A 22,318-nucleotide genomic window follows, 5' to 3' on the forward strand; every position below is an offset into this window, starting at 1 on the left:
ATATACCTCCAAATGATATTATAAAAGCTATGGGTCTGCATTCCTTTGAAAATATAGCACTTCTTTTAGGGAACAGAAATTTCAGGTTTCCTCAAAACACATGAATTATACTAATCAGAGTTTAATTCACCAGGAAATTAAACTTGTACCCATTGACCATGAGGTTTTAAGCAATGGATTATAGTTCTCAGAGAGACTGGGTCAGTTCTGAGTCCCTAGGGCTGTGAGAGCAGAAGGACCATCTTGGGTGACAGCCAGCAAGTCCAATCTCAACCTGTCCTATCCTTCCTGGAGTCACCCTGGACCTCTCTAATTCTCCTCCTAAAAACTGCACTTTTCCTTCTGGTTGGTCTCCCCGATGCTGAAACTGTGGGTCATCTACCTAACAATCATTCCCTTGCACCTTACACTGCAGCAATTTCTGTAGGAGGCCCAGTCCCCCACCTGTCACTCTCCATGGCCTGGGTCATCCGGGCCCTGATGCTGGATGCTGGCAGAGGCTGTGGACTGTGGTTTCTGAGTAGGCAAGAGGTACCATTCATTGAGACCAGGCATAGCCACGTGATGTGCTCTGTGTGACTAAGAGTCAGTAAGTTTCATAATAATTCCAAAGGGTTATCTTAGCCACCATTACCACCAGGCCCTATTGTCATTAACAACTAGGTGTGGCATTCGAGTAGCTGTACAAGGAGCTCTCAAATCTTGCGCAGTACATCCAGAGCCCAGTGTTTGCTGGCTTCCGAAGCTCCTTGCTCTCTGGAACTCATTTGCCCTTTGGCTCCCAGGTCTGCTGAATGTACCCCTGCTCACCCCTGGGTGCTCAGCACAGACCCCTGACCCCAGTCCTGCTGCTGTCCTCGCTGGAGGAAGTACTCGGTCAACTGTGAATGCAGGAGTGACAAAGGAATATTAAACTTTTAAGACAAACTTTGATGGCTAATGGAGAAAATAGGAAATTGCAGAATCTTTAGATTAGATTTTTTTTTTTTTTCAAATCCATCATCCAACTACCTTGTGCTGTACACAGATTTGAGAACCAGGAAAGTTCAGAGGCCGCCTGAGGGTCCATAGCATGTTGGTAGCAGAGCAGGGCTAGGGCTCAGCTGGTATTCAGCCCTTCTCTGTTCCCCACCCTAGGACACACACACACACACACACACACACACACAGGAGAAAACCTGAGGCAGCCCCCCAAGGACATGGGATATGGCCAGGCACAGTGGACCCAGGAAAATGTATTCAATTCTTATTTTTGTCTCTCAGTTGAATCTTAATCTCACCTGGACAAGTTCATCTTTGTGAAGTAGGAAGGAGTGATTCATACCTGCATTAGGGCTCACTGCTTTGTCTCCCACAAACTGGCTGAGCCATTTCTCTCCCAGGAAAGAATTTGAAGGTGAAGGTGTCTGGGCTCTGTGTTCCTTTGGAAACACTTTGGAAATAAAATTCTGAAGCATTCCCAAAATGTATGTGTATGTCATATAGATATATAGATATAGATAGAGATAGAGATATTCTCCATGAATTAATCACTCCAACTGGCAGAGTCACTGGGCTCTCTGAAGCCCCAGAGTAATTTAGGAATGGATTTGAAAACTTCCCCTGGAACTGAGCAGGCCAAATGCAAAATATTACGAACTTTTTCACCAGAATCAACTAGACGAGCTTAGGAGGCCACTGTGGTGGCACAGGAACCTCCCCCAAGGTTGGGCAGAATAGTAAACCAGTGCGACCTCTCAGGGCCACGTTACTGTGCCCACTTAACAGGTACTCACTTTTGAAGCTCCTGTGCCATGCACACCTAACTCGCATGCAGGCAGGAGACTACTGGTCTGTTTTCTCAGTCACTTTCCAGGTACACTGAGATGGAGATGCGGCTTCCTGACCTGAGCCGGCAGACACACAGACCTGCTAGTTCCATTTAGCCTGTATTTGTGCCCAGTCAGTGGCCTGTGACAGGCAACCCGCTGAAGGAAGTTGGGTTCAGACCAGTTTCTCAGCCACCACCGCACTCAGAGTTGAATCCTCGTGTGATGTCCCAGGGGCGCATTATACCTGCCTGAGCGTGACGGCGAGACAGTGACCCGGGAAAGGAACTGTCGAGGCGGATGCTTCCAGGTCTGATCCTGAGATTGGAAGGGTCACCTCTCCTCCGGTTAGAGAGAGCTTCAGTGGGGCTGTCCGGAAGTGATGAGGGGCAGCGTCGATACCCCAAGCTTCCGGTGTGCAGCACATCCCACTTGGCCAACGCTAGGTACTGAGAGCTGAAACTGTGCTCCTTTGTCCGCCCACGAGGCCGACCAGCAACACGTGCACAAGCGTTCCTGGTCATTCCAATGACAAATCACTGTCATTTGTGAAGTCGTAATGACATGGAACAGTCGTTAAAATTGCACCTTCTGCATACATGCATGTCTGTGCGAACACAAGCGCTAACAAGCAACTGCAGAACGGTGTGTTACCCTGCAGCTGATACTTTGGGAGAGCTTAGGGCGCTGACCTCGATATCAGGTGACCCCCACCATTGCGGCCTGGAGCCATACATCCCAGGCCCTCACCGAGAGCCACGCGTCCCGGCACACCTGTGTCAACACCGTGCCGAATGACTCACCGCCCTGGGTACAGTACGAATTACCTTTCACGTTGAGTTTGTCAAAGCGGCATAGGTCACATCTGGCACAGTTACTGAGTCACTAGTGTAGGAATCTGAAACCCAAACTCCCTCCACTGAATTCTCTCCCGCGCCTTTGTAAATGTTTCTCCAATAAAGGGCTGTCAGCCTCAAGATTTAAAGATTTAAGTTTGAAGGGACTATAATTATTTCTCTAGGGCTCTGAGATTCTGCAACTTATTCATTGCTCCCTCATGACTTTATATTTGTCATTTTTTCCCCCTCCTGCAACAGCAGAAGTCTTTAAATTGCTCCACACAAATGGAAAACTCGGGTGAACATGAAAATAAATCTGAATTTGACTTGCCGTACCCATCACTAACATGAAAAGGCTGAGTAATGCCTGATTAGGACAGTGATTACAATGGCGAACTTTCATTAGAAAAATATTCTATCTTTGCCTGGCTTATTTCTCAATCTTCGAAGTGATTTCAGAGGAATTTTCGTTCTCTCCTTTATTTTTTTACTCATAGGTCCTGAATGTTCCCAGAACTACACAGCATCTACTGGAGTGATAAAGTCCCCCGGATTCCCTGAAAAATATCCCAACAGCCTTGAATGTACTTATATTATCTTTGCACCAAAGATGTCCGAGATTATCCTGGAATTTGAAAGCTTTGACCTGGAGCTTGACTCAAATAATCCTCTGGGGATGGCTTGTCGCTACGACCGGCTAGAATTCTGGGACGGATTCCCTGGGGGTAAGAACTAAGAACAGCAGAAGCACCTACAGGAAGGAGGGGCCTGGAGGAAGGGGAAGAGGATCTGTTCACAAGTGTCATGATGCATGCATAATTTCTTTCTAAAAAATAGCTGGAAAGGGAGAGGAAAATCAAATCAAAATGGCAACTCCATGTAGAAACAGAATGAAATATTTGAGGTCAGCAAGACCTTTGTAATAATCTAATGCAATTGCTTCATTTTATAGATAAGGAAGCTGGCCATGAAAAGTTATACAAGGTTTATGGCTATTCTGAGATATATTTTGGAACAAGACGTACTTTTTGAAACCAAATATTTTTTTTTCATTCACTGACTTTCCTCCCAGTCATTAACTCATAGACTGTCAGATATTAGGACCCTAAGAAATCATTTAAGCCAAATTACTCATTTCACAAATGTTCAGGTTAAGGACAAGAGAAGTTAAGTACCCTTTAATTATTTTTAGAAATTTAGGAAAAGAACATTATTACTTGGGCATTTTAAATTTAGGCAGATTCTCTGTTCGCTCTTTGTGGAATTTTAGTCTTTGGCAATTGGATTCACCTCAGTACCGAATATCAGTTATATTTATTGTTCTTATTTAAATTAATTAAAACAACTAAAATATTTATTAAACACTTGTCATGTACCAGTCACTTTTCTAGCCACAGGGTGAGAAAAACATTCCAAGATGGTGGTCCTTGTGGAATTTATGTGGGGTAGAGGCATCAGACCATAAACAGTGTTCATGACAGATAAATTAATTATATGCATGGGGTGCTAGAAGGTGACAGGTGCTATAAACAAATCAAAAAGGAAGAAAAAGAGGAGGTAGAGGGAGGGAGAGCAGAAAGAGAGAGGGAAGGAGAGAGAGAGGAAGAAAGAGTATAACAGGGGAAGAGATGAATATTTGGGAGGTGGAGGTAGGGGTTGAAAAGTTTTATAGAGTGATCAGGCTGGACAGATAGAGACATTGACATTTGACCAGAGATTTGGCGGAAGTGAGGAAATAGCCATATGGACATCAAAATGAAAGTTTTCCATCCAACCCTGGTGAATTAGAAGGTGAATGGCAAAAATGCTCACCCAGATTCTGGAGAGATAATAGAAGGAGATAATCTCAAATAATTTGTTGCAGCAGCATTTCTTGTCTTGTATTTAGTCTGGCTTCATGTTAAGATTTCTCTGGAGAATGTGTACTACACAGATCAGAAATGACAATTCAGAAGCTTTTGGGGGTCACTCAGAGATGTGTAATCATCTCCTAAGCAGAACCACATATTATTCTCAAGTTTGAGAAAAGAATAGTTGATAAACAGTACATAAAGAAGAGGATCTGAAGAAGACTGTTGACGTCTTTGAAACGTCCTTAAAACCAGTCATTTTACCAGTAAAAAACATTAGCAGAAAACGGTTACAGGATAACCTTGTGTTGTCATTGGAGTTAATGGGTGAATTAACATTAGTTTAATATCTTCTTTGCTCTTTTACCACAAAAATAGGGCTATGATGATCTTATCAAAACTCATTAAGTAATGAGATTTTCCCAAACACAGTGTTGATTGATTTCCAAATATTCAATCCAATAATTAAGAAAACAATATTATTATAATGTTGTAACAGCTGTTGGATCATTTAATAATGGGTTTATTTGTTTGCAATCCACATGTTAAGCTTTCCCTTCTAGAACTTTCATTTAAATCAATGTCTGAAGAGGAGGTCCAATCAGCAAACTTATTTAGAATACTTTTGGATAGAGGCACATTGTTATTAGTGTCAAGGGTTTTCCAACGTAGTAATTTTCTGGCTCTAGAAAATCACTGAGTTGAAGCAAAGAACAATTAACAATGAGAGTTTTCAGCCTTGCGATGTATCCATGATTGAACTGTGCTATGTTTGACTTGTTCCCGGAGAAAACAGGGTTTGACTCTAAAGGAGTGTTTGTATATTTGTTAATATGTACCTGGCTCACCCAGCCTACACCAGCTCTCTCTTTTTCTAGGCAAAATGAGTGTCTGAGTCCTCCCAAGTTTTCTGTCAGTGGCACTAGAAACATTTTTGTCATAATAATTCAACACATCCAGTTTCTCTGCCAACAAAATTGCTTTTAGTCTTTGATAACTTTCCCAAAAACAACAAGCAGAAGGCACGGAAGGCTTTTAACCAGCAAGTGATTTTATGTTGCATTTTATCATAAACATTGAATTAAATGACTAAGTAATTGAAAGCCATCCATTGATTCATATTAACTTTGAAGAAAAGCAGTTTGCTCCAATACTCAAAATTCAAGGCATGCATGTTGCGAATCACACATCTGTACCTGTCACTCTCTCTCTGAAGTCTGGTGGGTTTGCAGGCAGCGAGCCCTGGGGAAGTGGGAGTTTGCACTTTGTTTGGGATGAGAGTGCACCTGGCTCCAGACCCGGTAGGCGTTTGTGCTGAAGGAGCCGGATGTAAATGCTTGGCTTCTGTCCTTGGTCACAAATGCACCCAGGCCTCTGCCCAGGACTGCAGGGAGAGGAGATTGGATCTTCACTTCTTACCTACATCCCCAGCATTATCAATCACCTCAGGATGGAGTCTTACACAATCTGAAATGGGTGGTGCTTCTAAAATGTATTTTTACATTGGAATTAACCTTCTAAAACCCTAAAGACAGACACAAATGTGCCATTTTGGGTGGGGGGGTAAGTTGCAAAGTTTATTTTATTACTGTAAATTCTTTTCACCAAAAGGTTTATTGATTTAAGAAAAGTGTCAATGACCTATCTTGTACCTTTCAAATGATTGATTGCCTTTTTGATCTACTCAACATACCTCACTTTATAAGTCAATCTTTCGAGAGAATTGTTGCTTTTGTTTACATAATAGAAAACCAAATTTTCTTGATTCTGAGGCACAATTGTAGTTATTGGAGAGATTAATGGGAAAATACACAAGACTACATTGTTGCCATTTCCTGTTGCAAGTATATCTTTTTAAACAGCAGAAATGCTTCGTTGCTTTACACCTGAGCAGATCCAATCATTACAATCCTATTCTACCCCAAAAGATAGCCTGGCATATCTTGCTTGCTTAGATTCCTCAGTAATTCCGTTTTTGAATTGCATTTCTGGTTTTGTGACAGTTTTCATTCATCTCTTTGGCCTTTGGGTCTGCAATAACAGAAAGAGGAAACCCAATAGCTGTATTCATGTAAATACACAAATGAGCACACACAGGAGACAGACGAGAGCACTTCATCCACTCCAGTTCAGATCAATATTGCATTAGCTTGGGAGGCTGAGGTCTCACTGTCGTTCAGGAAAATTCAATACCTCTTTGTATTATGCGCAGAAACCTTTCACTCTCATATCGTAAGGGCTCCTAAAGAGAGTTGCATGCCGCTGACCGGGGGCATGTTCTAAAGGACAGAAGGCAGATTTACCCAGCATGTCTTAAACATTATAAACCAGTGAGTCATGGAGACTTCTAAATTATGAGTCTGCATCAGACAAGTTCTCTTCTGTTTCCTCTTTCAAAGAGACTCCCCCAGCCACCCTCCCCGGGGGAACTGGGTGGCAGCGGAGGGGGAGGACGAGCCCCCAGCGACCGCAGCTTCCCCGGGCAGTGTATTATCGGGAAGGTCAGTGGCTGCAGTGATCGGAGAGCAGCCCCAGGCTCGGGGCTGTAAAAGTTTGCCCACAGACTAAAGGAGGGATTCTGAAACCACACAGATGGAATTTAAATGAGGGGGCACATGCAGGAGTGTGAATGGACTCTAAGCTTTCCCGTTTATAATTACAGACCAGACGTGGATTTTTTTTTTTTTCCCCCCTGAGGAAAGGAGGGACCTGAGTTTTTGGTACTAGCAAGATATTTTCATGCATATGTTATGGGTAATGTGGAGTTCTGTGGGAAAGAAAATAATGCTGAATTAGTGGTGAGGCCACATCCAGAATGAAGAGAAGCTGGGAAAGAACTAGCTCTTGTAGAAGAATTCGAGGCCAAGATTAAACTGAGAAAAGCAAGAAGCAGTAAAAGAGTGGTGTCTTCTGCGTGCTCTCTCTGCCCACTGGGAAGTCTAATTAGCGACAATCTCTTGCCCTAATACAAAGAGTGTGTTGGTGACTGTGTGATTCTCCGAGATCTTCCACATCTGTCTCCTTCACTGTGAGGGCTTCCTAGCTTTCCTCGATGAAACACAGCGCAAGTACCGACCTGGGTTTCCAGAGACTGAGAAAGTCTCTGGATTCTCTCAGACAGACCGCTCTGAATCCACAGACTTTATCGGGTATCTGAAGTAATCTATTTTGCTGAAGATCTCCACGCTCTAAAGAGTATGGTGCTCAGAGTATCTGCCTAGTAAGAACTCGGCCTGTGTGTGGGCTTACTGTTTGGAGTCACGCTGGACACAGCTTCTAGTCCCCAGCAGCAGCCTTGTACATTCTAGTGCCATACGCAGGGCCTAGAGCACTCTGTGCTCCTTGAAGTCCCCCCCACCCCGCCCAAGGGAAAGGTCCATGCACTGTCTGCCTTCCATGAAGCAGTAACTCTTAGTTGAAATGGATGAAGCCATGGATTTCAGGTATAGGAAAACAGTCCACACCAGACTGCGCTTCTAAGTCCAAGCCATCTGGCATTTTTTACCATGTGTACAATGGGGAAAAAGAACTAAAAAGAAAGAGACCTTCCTTCCTCTCTGCCCCTCCTGCTCCCCCTCCCTCCCCCTCCTCCTTCCGTTCCCTCCTCCTTCCCCGACTCCTCCTCCTCCCCTCTGCTGATCTGGACAGGGTATATGGAAAGATTCTCCAAGTGCAGGGGTCTTCTGCCCTGTTCATAAGGCAACTTACAATGGCTCCTTGCCAACGTTTGTCCAAAACACTTCAACAAACATATGGCCAGTTTAAGTCAAATAACAATTTAACTCCAACACAAACTAGTCAGTGTTCTAGATCATTCACTGCCTTAGGTATACTTTTTTCCTGTTGTGCACAGCCAAGTATCTGCCTCGGGCCACTTCTTGGCCACGGGACATAATGCAGTGCATTGGAACAGAAAACTTGAAGGTGAAAGTCCAGAAAGTGCACTTGCCATTAGAGCCATTTTGGGTCGAATGTACTGCTGTGTGGAAGTCATTGGCATCCATAGTCTGTACAGTTTTACTTGTTACAGCCCTGGTATTCATTAGGCGTCAGACACAGTGCGGAGTAGGACCTGAGACCTTTTGTTTTCTCTAAAGCTGTGATGTTCTGCTTATTTAGAATTCAGGGCTGAAAGCTAGAACAAGGAAGGAAGTCAGGGATCCAGAGTCCTGGAGCAGACCGCTTCATGGCTGCACTTCCCAGGACAAGGCTCATCCCAGTCCCTTGCAGGGGTAGGAAAAGTGAGCAGAGGAAATTTCAGGAGAACTGGTCGACCCTGCCACTTGTGGGCCGCAGCCTTTCTGAGCGGGGCTGTGCAAGCTGTTTGGGAGCTAAGGTGCCTCTTGGCAGCCTCGGCCTCATTCTTAGCAACTGAAGCAAGCATTTTGATTCTGTTCTGAAAACAATCCTGCTCCCTGGGGATGCAGTTACCCCTGTTACTGCCCTTCTGAGTACACTTTACAGTCCTCTCCATGAGCCCCTCCAATATGTTCACTGCAAACCAATTAACTAGGGAAGTCTTGCTTTGGTTTAGAATAGACTTCTGGGTTCAGCTGGGACCCATGTTTGTAAATGGTTATTTTTGTATCTGCTCTAGGAGAAAAGACATTTTGACATTTCCTGTGTTTCTGCCTTTCCAGTTGGCCCTCACATCGGGCGTTTCTGTGGACAGAAAACACCAGGTCAGATCCGTTCTTCGTCGGGCATTCTCTCCATGGTTTTCTATACCGACAGTGCGATAGCCAAAGAAGGCTTCTCAGCCAACTACAGTATCTTACACAGCAGTGTCTCAGAAGGTCAGTGTGACTCATCTCACGAAGCCCTGTGGTAAATACTCCTTGTTACTCCCATTCGCACACCTGAGCCCACAAGCAATGCTAAAGCATTGTCCCATGAACTGCGGTATGGAGTGTTTTTCTCTTTAAAATTTTTTTTTAAATGAATAGCAATAGGGAAGACTATTTGATGTACTTTTTTCAGAAAATTGTGACTGAGACTCTGAAATCATTGGAGGAAATGGGATATAGCAACACAGTGCCTCAAAACAATGAAATAGGCCAGACCCCTCCCTGACACCCGCAAATGCATAATAGGCGGAGAATCATAAAAGGGAGTCGATGGTCAAAGCAGCCACACAGAACGGACAGTGTGCCGTGCTTTGGTTGTAAAGGACCCTGGGGAAAGCCATTATGTTTCCCTTTCTTACCTGAGTGAAAGTGGATATGCATGAAAAGAAGCATGTTTCAGTTTTTGTTAATACCTTTACATCAAAGACAGAGAGCAATGGATTTTTATATCCTATTAAAATACTCAACCCAACTCAACCCTTTCTCAAAGTTTTGTGGCTTCCAGCTCTTTTCAGATCAGGAGAAAAAAACCTGAAAGGACAAAGGTACACATGGTTTGTGTGTTTTATAAGTTCTAGCTGCCAGGTTGCACACAGCCTTAGTGGCAGGATGCAGGGTGTTTGGAGACCCATCCTAGAGATTCTAGCACCTCTTCTATAAGAGCTCCCTAGGAAATCAGATAGCTAATGACAAAATCTTATTAGCCCTTACTTTATTTGACTAATTAATTTTTGTGCGTAGAAATGTTTGTATTGCAAATAACAAGCCTGAGCTTTAAGTATGAAACCAACGAAAGAAAACCTTTTATGTCATAAAATTTCATCTGTTAGGATGGAAAATTAAGAAAATACGAAATTTTGATTAGCTGTGTTCACTTTCTGTAACTGTAATAAACACCCAATACACTAAACTTATAAAGATAGAGGGTTTATTTTGGCTCACAGTTTTGGACACTATAGACTTGACTGGTTGGTGTGGTTACCTTGGGCCCGTGGTGAGGCAGCAGGTGATGGTGGGAGCTCACGGTGGAGCCAAGCTGCTCACCCTATGGCCAGGAAGTGTGAGAGAAGACAATGAGGAGAAAGGGTCCCACAGACTCCTTCTAGGGATGTGTCCCCATAATCCGAAGACCTCCCACTAGGCCACACCGCTTAAAGGTCCTATCTTCTCCCAGTAATGCCACCTTAGGGACCAAGCCTTTAATACGTGAACCTTTGGGGGTCACTTAAGGTCCAAACTGTAGCATTAAGATTTTTCTGGATAGTTAAGAATCTTCCATTTCATTTCTAAAGCTTTTTTTTTTTTCACTTTTGGTTAACATTTTTCTAAAATTCATATTCACGTCTCAATAGCATCATAGTAACTCTCCTGGACCTAATGGAATACTGTACAGGTTTTGGTGAGTCACAGTCATCATTGTGAGCATTTTTGTACTACAAACCTATGCTGCTCTTTGGGCCACATGATATTGCAATGTAGCCCCTAATATATACTTCTATGTTTTAATAAACTAGATTAAGGATATCAATAATTGTGACCAATTCAGGGGCAAAGGGCATGAGAAGAGAAGGTGTTAGGGATAGGTATTTTGGGTATCAATTCGAGGAATCTGAAAAGGAGTAAAGATCTCTGAATTGTGAATAGACACAGGATCCTTCCGTTTTATTCAATATTAGAGAAAAATGTTCAATATTACAATTTTATTTAAATACAGTTTTTATGTATACTCATATCACATACCCACGCAATCATTCACTTAACTTTTGAGATAAATCAAAATCTCCATCATTTTCTAAAGAATTTGGAATAGTATTTTTACCAACTTAGGCCCACTTTGGAAAATTATTAGTCACTGTGATGACAATCATATCTTCATTTTTAAATAATACCAGGAAAATGTAAGTATCAGTGCCACATTCCAGTAAGCCCCTTGCTGGCCTCTTTTGTAAGACTTCGAGTGAATGAACTCTTTAGTTTGCCAGACTTGGGAGAAACGCCCGTGATTGGGTCCCCAGTGTTTTAATAACTCAGGGCCCATTGTTCCCTGCAGATTTCAAATGTATGGAACCCCTGGGCATGGAGTCCGGAGAGATCCACTCCGACCAGATCAAAGCCTCTTCCCAGTACAGCACCAACTGGTCTGCCGAGCGCTCCCGCCTGAACTACCCAGAGAACGGGTGGACTCCAGGGGAAGACTCCTACCGAGAGTGGATACAGGTACGTGGCACAAGGCCTGGCATGGCTCGAGGTGAAAGAGACTTGGGTCTTCTGGGAAGGCTGATGTATAGGATGATGCTGTGACAACTGCCCCAGAGGAGAAGAGCACTGGGTGTCATCCTTAAAGGACAATCACTTACTGCACCAGGGGAAGGCTGGACTCAGACGGCCCCTCCCGAACATCCATGCACCCTCCAGCCCTTAAACGCCGCTCTTCAAGGACTCGCAGGACAGGTGTGAGCAACTGAAAGATCCTATTTTTCCCAACAACTACATATTTTTATGTATATGCTTCCTGCTTTGACATACTCTGCTTTTCTTGGTGAAATACATGGATTCTATGAGGACGTGCATGAAATCATCGATTCCAAGTACAGGCTTTTCAGTGTGTTCAGGTTAGGGGAAGGGAAGGCGGGGAAGGGGTGCATTTTCCATGCAGGTCTATGTCGCGCACCCCAGGAAGGGGTGTAGTTGACAGAGGGTTCGGCCTTCATCACCTGTGTACTTCCTCGCGTCTGTGTGTGGAATGTACCTATGTGTGTCCTCATTCAGGATGTTGCTTCTGTTTTCCTCCCTTGGCTCTGACACCCTGTCCTGGCATACCTGTATCCCGTATTACCTCTCCTGTTCCTCCATGGCCTCTACACTGTCTCCCACAACTTCCTAGCAGTCTGACGTACCCTCTTGCCCCAGCACCATTCCCAAAGCCCATCCCTGCCCACCTTCTTTCATGTCTGGACGCTCATGCCCAAGGCTTGATGCACACACTCCTGAGTTTCTCGTCTGTTGTCAAATGAAGAGTCTGTGTCTGAATCTGATGGTGACACGGCAGGTATCCACTGGAGGACCCAGGTCTCCTTTGCAGGAGAATGGGCACAATCTGTCCTACATCTCTTGGCAGACATATGAAAATGACTAATTCCTGGGGAGAGTTTCTAAGCAAGAAAAGAAACCAAGATGATTTATCCTCTCCTTCCCACATCTATTGCTGCCTCAGTGGTTTGAGCACAAATACCAGATTTTGTTTTACTTTGGAAAGATCAATATTAGTTTAACATACACTTAAAGTGAAATAGCCTATTACAGGAGACTGAACTCACGCTCACCTCTAAATGATAACAGTGAGAAATGTGGAGAGGGCGAGAAAAGATGAGACTTCTACCCCGGGATTACTGGATCTAGCTCTAGATTAAGCCAGCAGTGAAATGAATTTGCCTTTGTCAAAATAGCTCTTGGTAACTTGTTTTTCCACATCCCTGGACCAGGAAGCAGTCCAGTATGATTGACAGATGTGCCTCGAGAGGAAAGCTTACGTCTCGCAGTGCTAAGCGTGTTTGCATGGTAATGCAGTCCCTCTACTTGGTGATGCAGAGAGTGCTCAATAACGCAGGGCCGGTGGTCTTGCAAGAGTTCTGAAATTGCAGCGATAGCAATTCTTCTACACGAGGCAATTCTGTGTCCACAGGAACATGGAGACTAAATGGGCTCCCGCAAAGCATTTGTCAACAGGAGAGGATTTTACATCGTTCTTCAGGGTTATATGCAATTTGAGATTACTGAAGGAAAAGCATCTCAAATCATCCACCCCTTTCTGTCAAGGGGATAGCGTGGTCAGGAGGAGTGAGGTAATCCAGTTGCTGCTCCATCACTGGGCCAACCCCAGGTCGGCTCCCCATGGGTCACACCAGGACCCGCACAGAGGAAGGGGCATTCTCAGAAAAGAGGCTGCACCAAGGCATAGGAGGAAGCGGGTGGATAACCACGCTTGGGGTGGAGGGCCACTCACCCAAACTTCAGTGCCTCAGCAGACCACCCAGCCACACTGGACGCCAGGACAGCTGTCCTAAGAGAACCCACTCTCCTTGGTGAGCCCCATGAGTGATGATTGTACCGTTCATGGACCGCAATCCACTTATGCAGTGCACGGTAGATAGCTCAGTCTGAACTACATACGTGGCACTTTTTTTATTGAACCCTCACCACAATCCTGTGAAGGAGGTGTGATGATCTCCACTTTAAAAATGCAGACACTGAGTTGCAGGGAAATTTCTAATTGCTTGATCAAGATTTTGAAACCAGACTTTGAAACAAGGTCTGCTGGAATCCGAGACCCGCTTCATTGCCTTCCGGTGCACAGTGTCATTGTCACACTTACAAGTTCCGATCTAGCTTAGAAGCACCAGGCCCCTCCCTCCAGGACAGGTGTGAGCAACTAACGATCCAATCTTGCCCAATAACTACATATTTGTACACCTACACTTCCTACTTGGACATACTCCACTTTCCCTGGTGAGATGGAGCCCAGGAGGTTCACTCTGAGATGGGGTGGGGCTGAATGTCCCTAAATCTGGATGCAGGGATCTTGCTCCTCGATGCTCTGAAAGGTCGCTGTCACCAAAGCTTGGTTTCTGTTCACCTTGATGTAAGATTACCTTTTTCTTCCCCTCAGAGCTCGGGGGCTCATCGACATGCTTGCCCTGTCTGTACAGGGTGGGAACTGTTATCACCCACCTGTCACCTAATTAGGAGTCATTTCTCGTGTTTCCAGCTTTTCTGCAGCTCCTCGGAAGTGGTTGGCTGGTTGTTTTCACTGAATAGATGTTTTATAAATTAACCAACAAGTGCAGCCTAATCCAGTCGGAGGGCACGAGGCACAAACCTCTAATCACAGGAATGTCAGCACACACACACTTCTATTTTTATGCACCTAAGTATGCAGATGACATTTGTTTTCTTCTTTGGCTTTTTCCCATTCTGCCTGAAATCTACCCCACAAAACATGTTGCTGTAGCAACGACGAGGACAAATACCTACATGTGCTAAATTAATAAGGCAACTTTGGAAGTTGACTTTCTTTCAAGACAGGAACAGCCTTGGGTTCCCATTGTTTTTCCTAGGAAATTACTGAGTGACATAAAAAAACAATGCATCATTAGTCGTGGATTCAAACGTCCACATTGGCCCTTCCTGTGAGAACTGCTATCCGCCAGGAAACTTAAAAACAAGTCAAGAAGCCCTTTGGTTAGAAGAAACAAAAAGGGAAGTCCCAATCTGAAGGTTTGCACACAGCCACATCCTGCCCAGTAGGACCACTCAATATCCCCAAGCAGCCCAGACTCACAATCGTCAATGAACAGAGTTAGTCACACTGAAATTTGCTCATTTTTCGCAGCGTATTCTATTCTGTATTCTATGTTCTTGAGCTGCTTACCTTATTATAATTTAATCTGTTCTTCCTTTGTTTCTAGTTAAATAATCAGAGCAAAGTCTCAGTGTAACTGTGGTGCAATAAAAATTCTTACAAGCACATTGTTAGAGCTCATGCATTAAACTCATTGGAACTGAGTTTCTTTTCCTGTAAATTAAGATAATGCAGCCTTAACTCCATTCCATTTTTTTTAAGCAGGCTATGATGCTACCAATCTCAGTGAAATTCAGACCCCAATTTTCTTTTCTCCTCTTATAAAGTACATAAATACTGTATCTGTTCAGGAGACACGTCCTCATAGATCCTAAATGTAGCCACTCACACACAAAGAAGAATTTAATTCGTTAATTATCCCAATGTTTTATTAATGATAGTGTTCACCACACTGTAAACAGATTTATCCTCCCAGCTTTAATTAAAGCTCTTGGGAGCGCTTTCCTCAAAACAACTGTGACTTTTCCCTGATTAAAATGCAAGGAGACAGAAAAAAATAAGATAAGAGACACAATGCCTGGGTGGGATATGAACTCTGTTGATCTGGAGAATATAAGAGGCACCAGTGACTTGATTGCCATGCTGTCCGGTGGCTTCAGAAACTCCACTCTTCTCCAAATTTGAGGGCATTGTTTTTTTTTAATGAAAAAAAAACTGGTACTGGATTATTTATGCTCCCACTTATTCCAGAGGGCCAGAGAGCTGTTGACTTCTCAACCACATCCTGTTTGGTTTGGTAAATCAGCCCTATTATGGATTATTCACACAGAAGAAGGAAACCCGCCCGGAAAACAGCCTGTAGTTGTAAGAAAGCACCATCAACCCCTGAAGCAAACTGCCTTCTCTCTCCCTTGCATTTTCTGGTACACATGTTCATTCTGAGGACTAAGAAGAAGGAAAGTTCCAGATGCGAGGGACTAGAGCTAATCGCCTGAGGAAAGTTGCTGCCATGTTTTCCTTTGACCCAATGTGTATTTCTCAGATAATATTAAAATCGTCCACATTTTCTCCCTGAAGGAACTTTGAAAGCAGACACCAGTAACAGAAGCCCTGAGTGCACTAGAGAGGGAGGTGGAACCAGACACACCTGTCACACACCTAACACACACATCTTGTTCACCCTTCCGTAGAGATTCGATATGTGAGCCTGGTCAAATCCAAGTAGGCTTTAGGATGTCTAACATGGGGGTACGATAAGTAAACCAGAAGCTCCTGCCCTTGGAGACCATGGAGATGCAGAGGTTAAAACAGTTCACCAAAGCGCCAACTTAGAGACAAGACATAACTTGTGGGAGAGCTCACTCTTACACCACCAACATGGACTTCCTCCTTTGTACCTGCGGAGGAAGGCCATGGCCCTGAAGGAGAAGTCCAGACTGAAGCCCTCTGGTCAGTCCCTTTTTGAGGTTGAATCTGTCACAGAGCCAGGGTGGAGCTCTTTGCCATTCTCTTTGGGTTCTTCAGTGTCTGCCGTTGTGATGTGAGGTGTGCCGAAGAGACACTCTCCCACTCTGTTTGGAGAAAGATGGTGAAAGTTAGCAGAAGCTTGTGGCCTCATGGATCACAGAGGAGACTCTCGTTCAAATAGGCTCCAGACCCTCGACTCCAGGGTCTGTCCTTTGGTCAAGGAGCTCCCGTATGTTTCCCCAGCCCCCACATCCAGAGCTGTGGGTCGCTGCTACCAGCAACAGCCAAGGTGGTTCTGCAATGATAGAAGATTGGAACCGTCGTGAGCATTTGTTGAAATCAGAGAGCAAAATTTAAAGCATGGACCTGATTTCAAGGGTAAGAAGGGGCTGGCTCAAGCTCCTTTAATGCCAAAGGGAATGAAATACTCAAAGCGTATAACAATATTGTTATACATTTTAATCATATTTTAGGTGGAAGAGTGGTTGCTTTTTGGATTAAAATTTTTTTACTTGACACCTTTTTCTAAATCTTTGAAATATTTGCTAAAATGGGAGTAGAAACCAGCTTATCTTAGTGCTATAGAATGTCATTTACTTTAACAAGCTTCGTATAGTATTTTCTTTCCTTCTATACTTTCTAGATAAATCTTTCATTCTCTAATATAATTGTTTAGTGTGGAGCAGATATCATCTGTGAAAAAGGTTTTGATTTTTTCACAAAACTGCTCATTTCTAGCAGGCTTAGACTCTGAAATGCTGTATTTAAAATCAGTTCCAGCTGCTAAATTTACTAATCCAGAACATAAAAAAGCCAGGTTATACTGATTGTAAACACTCCGTGTTTATAAACCAGACATTTTAGAGGGTGCATTAACTCATTCAGATCATTAGTAAATTGCTGAAATTACAATAAAATGATACTTTATAAATTTGTAACTAGAGAACTAACAAAAATAGCTCCCTGAGTTAACGCGAATGTGGAGTGATGTAAAATACAGTGTTGGCAAATTTAGGGAAAATACAGCTGTTCAATTGAATGTGTATTCCCAGGTGTGTGCGTGTGCACGTGTGTGTGTGTGTGTGTGTGTGTATAATGTATGTGTGTGTTTATTGCAACTAATATTAACATACTAACATGCTGTTTTAGCAAAAACATTCATTGGGAAGGTACATGATTTGCTTTACAAAATACTTCCAAGTGAGTCCTTTGGTTGTCTACTCTGGTTCAGTGTTGACTTCATAGGTTCTGTGTTTTCTTCATAAAGTAAATGCTTTACATCTTTCCCCCTTGGCATGTCACAGACCTGTCACCTGTGACGGGGTCCCCACTCAAGAAACCAGAGTTCCACAAGGGCCCACCTCCTGAGCCATTTTTTTTCTTTTTTTTCTTTACTTTTTTTTTTTTTTTTGGTACCGGGGATTGAACTCAGGTCTTGCAAGGCAGGCCACCGAACCGCTGAGCTAAATCCCCGGCCCCTGAGCCATTTTTTTCTAAGGCTTCCTCTGAGGCCCTGGCTTTTTACATTACAGCCATTGGAAAGAAATATATGGGGAAGGATTAAATGTGGAGCTTTTGGGGGGCTTTTTGTAAAGGAGCATTTGATTTGGGAGAAGCATCCATGACAGGTAATCAGTAGGATACTCTTAACCACTTCTTTTGCCACATCAGAATTACCAAGATGATTTTAGCCATTTTAGTCAAGTTGGCTATTTAATTTTGTTTTCAAAAATTAAATGATTTTACTAATTAGTATTTCATGTCAACTTACCATAGAGAAAATGTATAACATTTGAAGACAGAATCAAAAGAACCACCACTGTTTAGATAGAATTACACTTAAAAATAGATTATCTGTGTAGCATGAACATTCCTTTTTGTTTAGTTTTAGTTTCTTTTTATTCTATACCAGTGTCTAGTGGTGCATTTAGAACCAGCATTTATAGCCAGGGATTTGGCTCAGTGGTTCTGTTGCCTGCTTCGAAAGTGCAAGGGCCAGAGTTTGATCCCCGCTACCAATACAAACAAACAACAACAAAAAATAACCAGAGCCAGCATGTATATTATATCCTGGAAAATATTTTTTCCTCCCAGAGCATCTCAGGTCTCTAAATAGGAAAGTAAGCATCATTTTGTCTAACTTGCTTGGTTTACATAGAGTCCAAGATTAAGCAATTTGCAAGACCATGTAGCAAATTAATGACAAAACCTGAACTAGGTTCTTTAATAGCTTTGTTCTAACTCCGTTGTTAACAGAGCCAATGTGGGTACCTTTTCAGCCTCTTGAAGACCTGTAAGGAGATTTAAATCCCAGCCTCTCTTAACGTAGTTGCCAATTGGTAGAAGACATCTGTTACTTCGGAGCATCACTGCTGAACCTACAGGGAACCACTGCAGTCTGTTGGGAGTGTTTCCTTGGCCTGGACACTGCAGGTGTTTACCAGCCTTCCCAGCCTCTTCCCAATAGAAGCCAGTGATATGTATCCCAACTCAAATTAGTTAGGGCAACCAAAAAGGCCTCCAGATTTTGGATTTATATTTCTAATTTCAGCCGGTCATGGTGGCGTGCGCCTGTAATCCCAGCACTCGGGAGGCTGAGGCAGGAGGATCGCTGTGAGTTTGAGACCAGCCTGGGCTACATAGTGAGTTCCAGGTTAGTCTCAACTACATAGTGAGACCCTGTCTCAAAAACCCAAAATAAATAAATAAATAAAATATATTTATAATGTCCACTGCTCAGGGCAAAATCACTCCCAGTCGAAAATCGGTGGTGTAGAAGATAAGTCCTTTGGTCATTTTAAAATAATCAAACTGGTCAGTCTTTTGAATGAAAAGGCACCTTGTTTATGTTTGGTTGCTTTTCAACCACTTGGAGCTATTATTTGAACAGAACCGTAGAGCTTTCGTTGTCCAAAAATACACATGCATTTGTTTGCCTTGTGCAGGAAAATCATATCACAAGCCTCCCTGCTTATTTATCTTACACTTCACTATTTTTAGCTTTTAAAAGTGAATTGTTTTTAGCTAAAGAAATACAGATGTTATTTCAGACAACTGCACAAGCAGACTCAAAATGCACAGAGATAAGGATGGGACTAACGGAAGGAAACTCAAGGATAAAACCATAGCCATCATTTACAAGATTTAGGCAAATTAAGTCCAAAATTAGCTCCTCCACGTGTGAATCTTGTGTGTCAGAGCTTGGCTCACCCATCTGAGTTTTCATGCAGTCTGTAAATCAGAGCATTATTGTTGTGCTTGTTTAACTTCCAGTGTAATCAAGAGTAAGGAACTGTGGCTGAAAAGCCTGTCTATCCCTTATTAATGTATCTTTTCGTGGGAAAAATAATATTAGGTTTCCATTTCTGTAACCTAAACAACACATTAAGAGCTATCAATTACCAGCTGGTTTCATATCTGTGGACCAATAAGAAGGCAAGGTGGATGGTTTCACATCTGTTTTGGGTGAGAGGCTGTTCCTGTCTGTGGTATTTAAAATTTAAAGAACTTCTGTTATTATACAATTGGGAATCCTCAGGGAATAAAATGTTAATGAAATCCATAACGTGCTCAGATTTTATGATAGCAGTTTGAAGAAATTCCTTTGGTGGGGTTTGTTGATTTCTGTTCCCTGTGGTAATAATTGTACGTTTTACTGAGTGCATTAGGAGCAATGGCCACGTTTACACAGCATGTAATATACACACCATTCCTGAGCTTTAAATAACTTTCATATTGTAGTTGGGAAACTCCAGAGGGAGAAGTGTGTATTCTTCAGAAGGGGCAGGACCCACCATTTGAAACTTCTGGCACATCCCCGGCAACTTTCTCCAGGGATGTGAGAGAGGTGTGCACCCCAGCAATTCCGGAGCTCAGGTGTAGATGGGGATTCCGTGTCTGTCTGTAGTTCTCGTTTAAGGCACCACTGGTAAGCTTCACGTCAGAGTAGCAATTTCCATCCATATCAGCCTGGCAGTTTGGGATGTAGACCTGAAATGAGATACGCACCCATGCTCTCACACACAGAGGCAAGGGCAAACAGACTAGTTCCTTTTTCCACTCTCCTCTCCCCTCCCTCAGCCGTCTAATCTCATTCAATTGTAGGTTCAAATAAAGAGAGGAAAGTAGATTAAATTTTAAAATGCTCTATGAATCCCAATAGTAATAAAATGCATTATGCTTTTACATTTCCAAGTATTGAGCAGAGTAAGCGCTTGAGACTAATTGCACATATTATGACTCAGAATAATCACATATGCACTTGTGCAAGTGATCTGGGCATTCTTTTTTCTGAGCTCTCTGCCTCATGGGGCTAAGAATGCACTGATGACACTGTCCTTCTTGCCCTTCCTTCAGGAGAATGAGGTCCCAATGCTACCTGCTTTATTTTTTCTTAAAGTTCTAAAGCTTTAAGCTTCTAAACTGCATTTTATGAATTTATCAAAACAAATAGTAAGTTCTTTTATTCTTTTTGCAAGCGTGAGAGGGCTATAGATGACATTCTTCAGTGGGTAGGCGATTGGATGAGCCAGCTTCTTGGGTCCTTTCGAGCGTTTAAGATTCCCTGATTCTATTAAAAATAAATGTACTCTTATCAGGCAGTGCTCTGAGCTTTCCTAAGATGAAAATATAAATATATGGAGCATGGCTGGAGTTCATTTTAAATGCTATTGATAATCATGCAAGGCAGCTCATAGCAATTTCTTTTCCTTTAAAAAGCTTTTCCTTAGATTAAATAATAGTTTGGGTTGGCTTCACAGGAAGCTTATTGGAGGCTTCCACATCAAAACTTCACCAGTGGGGACTGTTTTCTGTGGTTTTTTTTTTTTTTGCTGACTTCCAGGAAAGTGCAGCCTAGGGGAGAGAGGAAGAAACCCAGACAGTTCATCTTTCCTGTCTCTTCAGTCTTCGGAGGGACTGTGGAAGGCAGGGGCTTGCACAACATGCCAGGGGGTTCATGCCTTAAAGTCCTGCCAATACCCAGTATTTTTCTTCCTTCCTTAAAAAGACAAATATCACCTTCAGTTCTGAGCATTTTATAAGCCAGAAGATGACCCAGAATAATGAAGGAGGAAAAGCACTGGCAGGGAGCCAGCTGTCTGCAGAACATCATTACAGTTGTCTCACGCTTCTGGCTTGGTGTGTTTCCTTGGGGCTAACATTGCTGCAAGTAGGTCCCACCTTGGAAGTCAGAGAAAGACCAAGTCCAGGGCAGCTATAAAGGCTCGGGCCTACAGGGGCAGGAAGTTTGACAGAGACTTAAGTTTGAAGATCTGGAAATGAAAGATCAAATTTCTAGTGGGACATAGTCCTGATAATGAAAAGAAGTTAGGAAAAAAAAGCATATAAAATGCGAAATATTGATGAAAAAAGTTCTATTTCTGGAGGCGCCTGGAACTTATGGTGAGAAAAGAAAATAACTGTTTTTAAGTTCCTAATTTTAACATGAGGATATAGCATACCAAATTTGACTGGGTATTCAAACAGATTTTTAAAATCCAGATTAGTCATGCTTCTCTCAATCAGCAACATTTTATAGCACGTGCATAATATAATTCCTTCTGCCTTCACAGATGTTTCCAAATATTGTATGTGTTTATAAGGATGCTATTATTTATTTAGAAAGCACCACTACCCAAATGAAAGAACTCATTTACTTCACAATTATTTACCATCTAAAAAAGTCACCAATACTTGCGTTTATTTAATATATTTGTGATAAAATCAGTTACTAACATGTAGAGAAATCCTGTTTTTGGAGACAGACACGGGAAACATCTTATATGTCCTCCGTCTGGAGATCCCTGTGTCATCTAGGAAGTTGGGCAACAATGAAAAGGAGGCAGAAAAAGAAGGATTTTGGGCTCCCATCTGTATAATAGGAACTCAGCTCTAATTATCTACTTCTTCTTCTCCTCCTCCTCCTCCTCCTCCTTCCTTTCTTTCCTTCTTTTTTGGTACCAGGCATCAAACTTGGGACCTTATGCTTGCAAGGCAGGTGGTGGAACCACTGAGCTAAATCCCCAGCCCTCTAATTATCGATTTCTGTCATGTAAGAATCCAGTACTCTTAGCGGGGGAACATTGCTGCTTTCCGGATGAGTTTATAAAAACATCTGTTGATCTACTTATCTTTCTTTAAAATATCT

The 22,318-nt window shown here is 42.8% G+C and overlaps 1 protein-coding gene across 1 annotated transcript in view; it reads left to right on the plus strand.

The window, feature by feature from the left end:
• The window catches only part of Nrp1 (neuropilin 1), a 141,489-nt gene that overhangs the window by 64,486 nt on the left and 54,685 nt on the right, over nt 1-22,318 (plus strand). The window contains exons 4-6 of the mRNA XM_019206154.2: nt 3,145-3,372; nt 9,138-9,293; nt 11,395-11,561. Coding sequence (XP_019061699.2) covers nt 3,145-3,372; nt 9,138-9,293; nt 11,395-11,561 — 551 coding nt within the window. The remainder of the gene's footprint in view (nt 1-3,144; nt 3,373-9,137; nt 9,294-11,394; nt 11,562-22,318) is intronic.

The sequence above is a fragment of the Fukomys damarensis genome, unplaced genomic scaffold (genome assembly GCF_012274545.1).
Source record: "Fukomys damarensis isolate Sample0158 unplaced genomic scaffold, DMR_v1.0_HiC HiC_scaffold_19, whole genome shotgun sequence".
Taxonomy (NCBI): Eukaryota; Metazoa; Chordata; class Mammalia; order Rodentia; family Bathyergidae; genus Fukomys; species Fukomys damarensis.